Consider the following 12681-nt stretch of genomic DNA (forward strand, 5'->3'; position numbering starts at 1 on the left):
GAATACGTCTAAGGCAGGAGGTAAGCTGATCTTCAGATAAGCATATGCAGCAGAAGATAGAAAATTTCAACGATAATGAAAGAATGGTGAGAATACATCTGCGGTAGCAGGTGAGATAGCCATATGCTGCAGCAAGACTTACTCTGACGTATCGAAAAGAGCAACAACTCTGGAAGTATATTATTATAATATTACAAGGATTGGTGATTTAATATACGGAGTGAAGATGAATTAGTCATAAGGTTTGGGCTATATAAAGCTTGTAATGGGCTTGTAACACACATTCATATCCTTCTGAGCTCTTGTACTATCTGCGTTTCTATTATAATGGCTAACCGAATGATTTACTTCACACTGGGACTTTTTCTGTTGATATGTTGTTACAGCGACAGGGTCATGGCAGGGGATTCCGATCCCTTGCAAGATTTCTGCGTTGCAGATGAGGAAAGCAAAGGTGAGTAAAAAACTTTATACATAAACAATGGTAATGATTTGCTTATTAGACGAGTCGAGTTAGTAATAGATTGATTTGATTTTGCTTTAAACAGTTTTGGTGAACGGGTTCGTTTGCAAAGACCCAATGCAAGTTTCAGCAGACGACTTCTTCTTCCGGGGACTTGGGCAGGCAGGGAACACCGACAATGATGTGGGCTCCAACGTAACGATGGCGAACGTTAAACAGATACCAGGCCTCAATACGTTGGGAATATCGTTGGTCCGCATCGACTACGCAGTGGGTGGAATAAATCCTCCTCACACACACCCAAGAGCCACCGAAGTTCTTGTTTTACTGGAAGGCCAGCTTCTTGTGGGTTTCATTGACACCAACAACAAGTTTTTCAGCAAAACGTTGGAGAAGGGAGATGTGTTTGTGTTTCCAAAGGCACTTGTGCATTTCCAGCAGAATGTGGGGCATGAAAATGCGGTGGCCATATCTGCATTGAGCAGCCAGCTTCCGGGAGTTCAGACAATCGCCAACTCTCTGTTTGCAGCGGATCCTCCTCTCCCAGATTCCGTATTGGCCAAGGCCTTCCGCATCACACAGGAAGTTGTGGATTACATTCAGAAGAAATTCGCATAAGAATTTGCTGTGTTCTATCAAACAAAACAATCAAGAGGGGACCAAGTCTTTCCCAAATTCTTTTTCCTTGCCGTTCAATAAAACAATCTTTCTAGAGTTATTGCCGTCCTCTTCTGCTATTCATAGCATCTGTTTTGAACATGACTATATCCTCCGCATATTCCAAAGATGAAGGATTAATTTGAAGCATCTGAAGGCATTTATGAATATTTTATACAAGAGCATCCTTGTATTAGGTATACATTCATTTGCAACATGTTAACAATATATTCTTTAACATAAATATTGCAGGAACAACAACAAACAAAGTGCTTGACTTGGATAGAATGAGTAACACTATAATTCTTGCATGCCAATCTGTCAAGGGTGTTCTTTAACATAGTCTTAACCTCATTTTAGCTCTGACATAAAAGGTGAATGGTTTGGAAGTAGGAAATAGTTATTGGGAAATATAATTAGTAGTTGTTCTTCAAATCACCCTCACAATCATCCAATGCTTCAAGACTCCCCATCAAAGAAGTCATTCCAGAAGGTTAGGGACTCTCCTCAAGATAAGAATGATTGCTCTAATAAATGTAGTATACCTTCGATGGAATGCAACACGGTTTCATTATGTCTAAATTCCAAGAAAATCCGTAGAACTAGAATATCCATTGCATCCAATATCGCAATATTTGATCGGGGATAATATGATAACCTTGACACATATCACACCTATTCTTACATCAATCTACCTACATAAGGGTTATGATTGAGGGGCCTCTTGTATTAAACATTTCTAATAAGTTGGAATGACATGGAAAATCTAAGACAGTGAAGATAGATTATTGATAATAACACAATTCATTTACATGGTGTTAATTAATTTATGGCCTCCCAAAATAAGCTTTTCTAAATCTCCCCTAATTCATTCCTACGTTATAATAAATATGTCACTGTGGATGTTATGTATGAAGATCTAAATACTAAAGGGAAAAAGGATAATGCTCATGTTGATTTTAAAAACTTTGTATGTAATATTAAAAATATGATTAGTTGAAAAATTTAGCAATATATTACCTTGCTCAATCATAAACTCCCAGATCGGTTACAAAAAAAATTCCTCAAACCATTTCCTCCTTGTATAAGCATTTCTATAGATCATCAAATATGATAACCAATAATTTAACCATAGGTTTCCTATCAAAGCAAATGCAAATCTGCATATGTGAATAAGCACAATAGGATAGGAAAATATTGTTGTCGTAGGCCATGTATGTTTCATGCTGGAAAAATATTATTGTTGCAAGCCTAAGAGGTGCATAAAGGAGCTCCTTGGATCCATGGATATGCAGGTGTAAGTTTGAGAAATATGTGAAGGCGGAAGGATATTTTCATATTGAAGCCATTTGCTAATTGATATGAGGAAGACAAAAGTGTCGTCATATTGAGAAGTTGTCAATTACACTGTAATGAAGAATAAGATAATAGATATAACTGATACATTATCGGTGAGATATGTCAATTTTATAATCTTCTATTTTTCCTATGTATTTTTAGGGCTTCAAATGAATAAAGCTTCATATATAGCCCCTCTAGCGATCAGTTCATTGTGAAGCTTAAAAGCCTCTTCCGTCATGCCTTGGATGTCTATACCTCAAATAATCTAGTAATATGAGAAGTTTCATTGCGCTTGCATCCATCTCCAACTGTATCGATCAATATATTAATTATCAAGCCCATTCTACATTGTTCACATAGATAACAAATAAGGCTATTGTAAGATGACACATTGCTCTGATAGATTGTGCTTATGATCTTTTCTTTAGCATGTCTAATGCCACATATGTGATCCCTTGCCTACGCAAATAGGGAGTCAATGAGGTATAAGTAATTACTTGATCATGTTCCACGAGGATTCTATTTATTCACCGGGTTTCTCGTCTCTCTATGAAAGATTCGCACGTCAATCATATGAGTCCTGCAAATAGTGGTGGTTCGGGAATCTAAATAGATTTAAACACTAGCACAAATAATTCATGACATTCACTAAACCTAGGGTTCTCTCTCAAGGTCATTGTGGTTAATGCTACACCAAAATAGAATAATGTGGCTTTGGTTATTTATGTACAAGATTCAAGTTGGGAAAATCCAAAATATTGGAAAATGTAGACAAAATGCATGACCCAATGGTGAGCAATATCTCCGATATTTTTTATGTTTTGCAAGAACTTGAGTTATTGTTCATTATTTGAGTAAGTGGTCTTAATAACATGCATCCAAATAAAAGAGAGTGATTGCAAATTCTAGAATTGAGGTAGATCTTCAAAGGAAAGGACAAAACAATAGTGGACATGTTGCATCGAGTTGAGCCATGTGTGACCTTAGATATCCAAATTTAAAAAATGTAAAAGAGACAATTTACATTAAATGATATAGAACTCTAGATAACCAATAGATTTATTTGACTCACAAATTTGTCATTGAAGAGGTTTTAGGTCAATACAATACAACTAATTCAGGTCAATAATCTATTGTTGCAAGTCTTTACAAATATGATGTCATTTCCTATCACCGAGTCATCCATAGGTGATCATTCCTTTGGTTTTAGCTTGACGATCTATCTAGATCACATACCGGTTCCATAATTTGCATCGTAAGATCTTTTATATTGGTTCCATCATTCTAATATATCTCCACTTGCACTAAAATCAGGAATCCCCATTAAAAATAGGGTTTTAAGGAAATATATTTCAATAGAACATGCTCTATCCATATTGTTGACACAAATTTGAGTCAATCATTTCATAATTTTTTCACCCTCAAATCCAAAAATATAAACTGGTGATAAATTTTTACAACCTTTCGAAAAATATAAAAATATAAGAAAATCATGTGCTAACTGACTGAGGAGAAAATTTATGAAAACCCCTAAAATTGTAATGAGTTACTCAAAATGAATTCAAGTCTAGACTTTTGGTGGATCAATGTGCCCTTGTTTAACCACCTAGAATAAATAAAAACAACAATCACTGTTTTGCAACACTAAGAGTGAATTTTGTGGAACCCCTAAGTTCACAATAGCTACCTCAAATATGCTAAAAATCAATATTGTAATAGACTGGACAAGTTCTTGATTGAAAGCCTCTATGAATTATAATTTTCTTTTGTCAAATCGAGAGAGATATGAGCTTCACATGTTGACCTTCTTAATTGATATACAAAAATAGAATAATGCCTTGAGGTCCGATAACAGTTTATAATATTCCTTATGGAAGAATTCGCTACATACTATATCTCCAAGGGACTCCAAATGCAATGTCGTATTCAACACATGTCTTTGCAATGACAATCGTGTCCTATATCTAGAACTCCTAGCAATATAACTGAGGTGTAAACCACTAAATTCATCTAGGCCTCCTAATTATCTAATATAGCTTATGACCAATTATAACTAATTTAAGGTATGTGTACCACATGTTGGCATATGCATTGAATAATATACATTATAATATCATATCCTTGGCTACATAATATATTTCGCATACTCCAAACAATATGATTTGACAAGCACTTTATAATAGTAGAGGAAATGAAGATAAACAAGGATAATGAATGAAAACATATAAAGTTGCTATTATTAAGACCAATATTCGAAATCTTCATCATGCTTGACTGGTTCGCCTACATATGAACTTGATCTACAGAAGATGGGGATGTGTAAATAATTTTCTCTACAACTAGATGAGCCCCATACAAGACAAAAAGATGAACAGTCTGGAGAGATCTTAGATTGATATTACTTTAGTTATTGTGTGTTAGATGTGTTTTAATTCCTCTAGATGCAACTTAATCACGCACTTGTAATTATACATATACCCGTTCAGGTCATGTCCAAATAAATAATTTCATTGAAACATCTATTCTCATATTGGTGACATGTAGAAGATGATTGTTGCAATAGTCAAGCATGTGGATTAAGCGAGTCTTCCTTATAATGCAAGCTAGTGAATTGTGAGCGTTCTAGAAAAGGTCCAAAATGTATTTGAAAGGTCATTAAGCATTTGGCTTGTAAAACTTCTGAGATGATAATGGACTAAGCACCTCACCTTTTCAGCATTTTTTTATTAGGATAAAACAAGTTTTGAAGGGGCCCCAAACCCCTTTACAAACAGAGGGTTTGCATTGAGAAATGGACCAGACTACCTGACAGTGGACAACAGGTTTTAAAAAGGACCTGAAACCTTCTGGACTTACGTGCATCCACCAATCAAAATATGAGCATCACAAAACAGGATGGCACAACCATAAGCTCGAAAACAACAAACAAAACATCTCAAAAAACGGAGAACGAGGGTTTTTCTGGCACTCTCGGCCAACTAGAAGCGTTTTCCTAGGCTCCCTCAACTTGTAATAGATTCGTAGGACCACATAAAGCCACAAAGACCAATGCTAACCAAAAACCAACATTGGCCAAACTTGGCCCTTGAAAACTGCTAGCATCCAACCTGTCCCTACAAGAAACAAAAAACATGGGGTTTTTCTGAGCTCCCTCAACCACCGTGGGTTTTATCATGGCTCCAAAAACCATATGCTTTAAAATATGCCATACTGAGAGAAACTTTCCCAACAACCAACTCTCCACCTCTATAGGAGACGCACAAGAGTCAGCAAGAACATCGGCATCAACATCCTTACAGCCAAGAAGAGGGGCCCCATCAACACCCCAACGACACTTCCAGGAAACACCAGAAACATCATACTCCACCTCAATAGGAGACAAGTCAACTCCAACTACATCCATCTCCCCCTCAATAGAAGGGAACCTTCCACAGAGAATCCCACGGACCCGAAAAAAACAGCACTCCAAAACAGCCCAACTCGCAAGAAACCAAACAAGCAGACCAAAAACATCATGTGTTTCAAGACCGATACACAGAGGGAACTGCCCGAAGCCCATTCGGAAGGTAAATAACACCTCAAGGACCACCAAATAGTTACATGAGCCACAAGAATCATTATACTCTTTGTGGCACTATTGGTCTTGTGGATTTAGAGGAATCACATTATTGCATGGAACATAAAAGGGTGCGAGGATAGCATTGTTGGTATTTATGAGAGAATGTACACAATTTCAAGAGAAGTGAAATATGAAGATAGAACCAAAAAAAAATTCCTTCATATCAATGTTGGCTTCAGTAGTACCACATTTATATCAACGTAATATGCAATATTTTGTACTTAAATAAATATTGGTTTCCGTGGCATGTTGAATTATACCATCCCGTAAATTAAGTTAAATATCAAAATGGAGGAAACAAGATCATAACATTAACCAATGCCAATGACATTAGGAATAAGAAAAGGCCTAGTTGTTATCTTTAAGGAAGAGCTAGGAACTTAGGTTCCTTTTCCTTTTGTTGCGAGGGATTGAGATTTTTTCTAAATCATGAGAATGAATCTAAATGGCATTGATGCATGAATTAATATCTGTTCATTTTGAGAATCTTTGTTACCAATTTACATAATCAAATAAAAGGAGTATAGCCATAATTTCCCAGTTTTGGCAAATGAGGCTCACACATTCATTTTCCTAATTGTTTGCAGCTCACAAGTATGCAAGCATCTCCCATGCTAGACTTATCAAATTCCTAAGACTTGGCTCAATTTTTGCAAAGCCAACTGAGAAAATTCAGATGAAAGTAGATATGAGAAGCATTATTTCAGTACAGCCACTTCAACCTTTCTAATGTGACAAGATTTTGGAGTCCTATTTTTAGAGGACCTGCGAATTGCAACGAATGTTGATCTACCAGGTATGTCACTTTCAATAAGATATGTAAAGTAGGAAAAAAAAAAAAAAAAAGGGAGTTAATTATATATTATTTTTAAAATATATTTTGGGGAAGAAATATATTGCAGTTAATGTCACCATGAAGCTTTATGCCTGTACTTTTTATTTGATACGTACAGAACAAATTCACTTTTTTAGGATTTGGTTTAAGTCTGGTCTAATATCAATTTTCTAAAATTTTATTAATCGCACATAGCAGCCCCGACATGCTTAGCGGTTACATGAACAATGGTTAAAAGTAAATGATATGTTGTAAATTGTGGTGTTTGCAACCTAGATATAGAGATTGGTAGTTAGAATGAAACTTTAACAATTTGCACATGATTGGAAATGGCATATTCTAATACCACAACGAAGATGTAATCTGTGAACCTTACCCTTCACAAATTGAAACTTGTAAATAAAGAAATGTGTAGCTGTACAGTGATAGATTAACAAAGAAAGACAAATCATAATTTCTAATCTATTTTTGAATTTGGCTCAAATGATCGAATCTGTGAATGCAAAAAATTTTATGTGAAGTAGATTGCTAGAATTTAATTGGAGATCTTTGGAAAAAAACAAATTCTTATTTTAACAGTTGAGTATAACTGATTACAACACAAATTACCAACCAAGTCTTGCATTGAAGAGTAGGAGCTCTTTGGTAACACTTGCAATGAAATATTCAATTATTTCCAATTGATATTGCATGCAAGCAAGAGAAATTTGGTATACTTGGAATGAAAAGTTAATTATTTTGAATCCACATTGTATGTAATCAGTTCTATTCTCATTTTTTGATTACTACATATGCATTGTGCCTCATGTGTATGTCGGTATGTAATAGTAGGGGGATATGTGAATATCAACAAGGCAACAAACCCTTGATACAACAATGAATGGGAGGCCCTTCTGACCGTCATCTCCAGTGTTGATTGTTTCTTTCTCTATCATTAGCCCATGAAATTTATATATTTCTAATGAATACACTTTAAGGGGAAGTTGGTAGAACCCACCTTTATTTATTTGGATCTCAATGTGATACAATTATTTCGAGTGCAACTAGTCATCTCATTGATAAATTTTCTAGCATGAGGCATGCAGATGTTTGAATGTGTGGGTTGAACAATTGGACTCTATGAAATCAATAACAGAGACCTATAAAAGTTGGTGGTAATACGAGCATACCAATTTTTTCTAGTATCGAATTCACAAAGAACAATCATGCCAAATCCATTCATTTGAACACCTATATTGAGGTAGACTTGATAGGATTTTACATTCTTCAAGATTGTGGTGTTGCATTCTATCTTGACCGTTGCAAGATATCTCATTACTATGTGAATGGTCTGCTAGAAAAATCATAGAGTCTTATATATCATTTCAATTGAACTGGTGGAGAACCAATTAAATATGTGTTTCTCTCAGATGTATTTATATTTCAACTATTCTTAATTCACATTCAATTCAATGATCAAAGATAAACTTTTTAGCAATGAAGTTTTAAAATTACTACTAATTATATAAGAGTTTTATGGGAGCTCCTCAATCAACAATTTGAGTGGATGGCATACTGGGTTTAGGCAAGATCTAGTGATCACAAGCTACGCATATTTCTAAAAATCTGATGTGATTTTAAACTCTTAATGTTATTTGAGTGTCTCACAATGGATGCACATGTTAAGGTTATAGTTGACAGATATTTGTTAGGTTTCACAAATTATTACGTACTTTTCCACAAATAAAGTGTTGCAACATTTTCTTTCTAAATTCTTTGGATTAAGGTGGAACATTGTCAACTAAATTTCACTATGAAAGAGTATTGTTATTGATTTGAGAATAATCTTGAACATCTTGATGTAGAGTAGATATATCCTAGACTATGAGAGGTGCATGGTTGACAAAGGAGTACATATTCATGTAGAATTTAATGAATGACAATATGGATTAGATGGGAGATATCGTAGAGGTGGACCTGGAAACCATGCGATTAGAAGGTAGCTTTCACACAAGGAGGTTTAAATTGACAACCATGCCATGTGTCAAGAGGAGAGGATAAAGGAGATGGCTTTGGGATGGGAAACAACGTGCTAATAGTTACTAATAGTTAAAATTCCCATGTTTTCTCTAGGGTTCAAGTCAATTGGTTGGATTGATTCACAACAACAAGAACCTATGGGGCACACAAATGGAGCTAAAAAAATTTGGGGCTCTGTTAGAGGTAAACAAGCCTAGTTTCACACTTGTTGTACAATTGTATCATGTAGATTACAAAATTGGAATTCGCAAGGCTGATCTAGAGGCCTCGCATGACATATTTGTGTGGTGCATAATTGATATAGATAGCATTGAACAACTTGATTTTAAGGGAAAAGTACTTATAGGTAAGAGGTAATTTGAAAGATTCATAGGAGAAAAAGAGAAAATTCTATAAGATCCATCATTGCTTGTATTTATTTTAAAAGAAATGGTGAAGCATGCTATAGAAACTAGGTTTTGTCTATTGTTAATAATAATTTGTACATGTATGCTTTATTGAAATCAAAAGGGGGAAAATTGTTTTTTTGTTAAAACTTATTTTTAATTATTGAATTATTTGATGTTAAGGAATAATTAAATTTTTAGGCTGTAATGTCGTAAATCGCATACATTCGCAACTTCACCTACGTTTTGTGTGTACTTTGGTGTCCATTCGCTTAATATTTTTGTAGGCTCATTTTAGTACTTACATAAGCCTTCTTCTTTACCAAGGTGCTCAGGCCGCATTTCTCATGGACATTGGTTTATGTCACCTTTGCATTAGTCCTATATTTTCTTTTCTCCCAAAATTTTTGAACGTATATTATCTAGATACGACTTTTTCACACGGACATTTGCACATCATGATAGCATCCTACAAAAAAAAATATGCAAGCATTTCTAAACAAAATTCAACTTTTTGGCTTTATAGGGCAGTTGCAATGTTTCGAGATGAATCTAAATGAATCATCAGTATTTTTTCATTCCCCACTCTCTTTATGAACCTTTCTTTTATTTGGCCTGCTCTCTCTTGGCTCTCTCTTTCTCTCTCAATATCTCACACGCTACTCTTAATCTTTTCACGCTACTCTCACGATATTTGTAAAAAGTTGGATTCTGATGTCTCTAAGTAACTCCATTTAGTTTGATTGATTCGCATTAATCAAAATTTAAAGACCTCCCACCGAGGGAGCTAGAGGATGATGGCTCTTTTGGAGGTAGAAAAAAGTAGTTTCATAACTATCACAATCGCCTAATGCAGATTCTAAAATTGGGGAATTGGAATGGTGATTTAGAGGATTCACATGAGATAGTTGTGAGGTACATAATTTATTTGGATAGAGTTGAACAACCGAATTTTAGGGAAAAATAACTCATAGAGAAAAGGTAATTTGAGAGATTTCTTGGAGAAAAATAGAACTTTTTATAAGATGCATGTTTTTACCTTTTTTCAAAAGGAATGGAGAGGTAGTCTATATAAATTCGGTCTTGCCTATTGTCAAATAACAATGAGTAGTTTCATCCTTTAAAAATTAATAAAATATATATTAAAATTTAGTTTTTTAGTTTGCTGATTAAACTTTCTTTAATTATTAAGTTATCTGATATTTACGAATATCAAAAAAATTATTTGAATTACATGAATTTAAGTAGTCGGCTATGACTGAATTCGGATCAAGATTCGAAACTACTAGTTGTGAGGCCCACCCTTTGGTGGCTTCGATATTGGCATTATTGGACCATGATTGAATTCTAGGGCTGTATAAGTTTTTAAAGTTATTAGTATTAACACATGATGATGTTATTAGAATATGTCAAATGTGGAGTGCATCTGTAGAGCAGTTTGATTTTTATATATGCATATGATGAGGACAAAAATTTTGATAGTTAATTAGGTATTTTGATTTCCATGTGATTATAGTGGGTTAATTGATGCTTTGACTTTATAAACATGAAATTCATCTATATCGTGAATTATTAAATTATCAAATTTATTAGAAGTAGCACCCTGTCGGGTTTATGCTTCTAGAAAGGAGCACTTGGTTTGGATTTTGATAGCTACCTTTGTTCATTTGAAATAATATTAGAACTGTTATAAAATGAAGAACGATTAAAGTTGAATGTAAATCTTGACTGTGGATTCGCATGGTCATTGAAATATCCCAAATGTCTAGTTGGCATAAAAGTGCATGTAGCATATTTGAAGTTTTAAAATCTCTGATCATGGATGCTATCACTTTTTAATTCACAAAAAGGAATGGACTAAAGGGATGAGATTATTAAAGTTGTAAGATTCAAAATATTTATTACCTTATTGGGCTTAGTTTTCCTCCAATGATTATAATCCTACTAAAGATGGCAAAGCTCGAAATATGTTAATAGTAATCTAATCGTGTCGCTTCTTCCTTTTTTGAGAAAGTCCAACTTTTCCAAAAGATTTGTGGGTATAAAAAATTACGGAAATCGATATGAGAAAATATTAGAGTTGATCAACCTATGAGCTTCTGAAGAAGAACAACATGCGAAGGATTTGTGAAGTTGGAGGGGTTTCAAATTAATTCATGGCCATGTAGAACGGCCACAATCTACTTCTTTCAAAGAAGTTCACATTCTCTAAGAACCTGAGGGAAGTGAAAATGGATGGGATGAGTTCTATTGTAACTTACAAGATGATAGAAAAGGATACTGTAATCAGTTGCTAGGGGTGAAAGGTTAAGAGAAACCATAAATATCAGGACATCCCTAGCCTACATCAAGGCTTAATATACTACCTTCACCAAATCTATTTGCATAGAACCTCTCCTATGCTCTAATCTAGCCTAATTTTGGTATCAAAGAGATCAAAGTGAAAGATGGCTTCAAGAGCCCTCAAAATTACCAAGAAACCCCTTAGAATTTCTAGTGGTTTTGGAATTGCTTCCACATAAGCATTCAATCTCCCTAAAAATTCCCAAAAGGGCAATTCCCATATCGAGAAAGATAAAAAAGGGAATGCCCTAGAGATAAAGAGCTAAAAATTGTGTCAAAAGAAGATAATGTTAACAGTAGACTGCATGTAGAATTACAATCTCTCTTGGGATACCAATTTGAAACTGCGGAAAGAAGTAAAGATAAAAAAGAAAAACACATTAAAAATCGAAAAAATAGAAAAGGCAAATCTAAAAAATGAAAGGGTAATGAAGGAGAGTAAGAAGAGGAGATCGACATTAATTGTGGTAATTAATATCCAAGACAAAGAAATTTGAAACTAAAACGATGACACATATATGATAACTAACACTTTGAAAGTGATATTGTACTCAGTTGAGGAAAGAAAAGGTCAAGTATTTGACCTACCTACAAAATATTTCACTTTGGACCTATCCCTTAAAGACGTCTCCAAATCATAGTATCTTATCATCGTGGAGGAGGAGGACTTGGAAACCAGCTTGGCTTCCATAGCACCAGATCCCACCCCGCTTATTTAAACTTCACAAAGAAACAAGAGTGTTAAGCATGGTGAAGAGGAGGATAACGATGACTATGAGATGGAGGTAAAACAAGGTAGACTGAAAGAGAAAACAAATTTATTGGGCAATAGAGATTCTCAATTTGGGGACTCAATTTTCCATTTTCTTGCTATCATTAAGGACCTAATGGATTTATTCTATGACTTCTCGACCTATTTGGCTGAGTATCGCAATAGGCATAAGTCTAGGGTGGAACAAAAAAGGCACAAAGAAAAAAGAAATTGAACCAAATATGGAAGGTGAAAAGAGGCAAAGAG

The 12681-nt window shown here is 34.6% G+C and overlaps 1 protein-coding gene across 1 annotated transcript; it reads left to right on the forward strand.

Annotated features, from left to right (window-relative positions):
* Positions 1–327: 327 nt before the first annotated feature.
* Positions 328–1081, forward strand: LOC131867730 (putative germin-like protein 2-1). Its single transcript, XM_059215537.1, has 2 exons — positions 328–454; positions 549–1081. The coding sequence occupies exons 1-2, from the start codon at positions 328–330 to the stop codon at positions 1079–1081; spliced, it is 660 nt and encodes a 219-aa protein (XP_059071520.1).
* Positions 1082–12681: the final 11600 nt, after the last annotated feature.

Source organism: Cryptomeria japonica, unplaced genomic scaffold, assembly GCF_030272615.1.
Source record: "Cryptomeria japonica unplaced genomic scaffold, Sugi_1.0 HiC_scaffold_182, whole genome shotgun sequence".
In the NCBI taxonomy this organism is placed as follows: domain Eukaryota; kingdom Viridiplantae; phylum Streptophyta; class Pinopsida; order Cupressales; family Cupressaceae; genus Cryptomeria; species Cryptomeria japonica.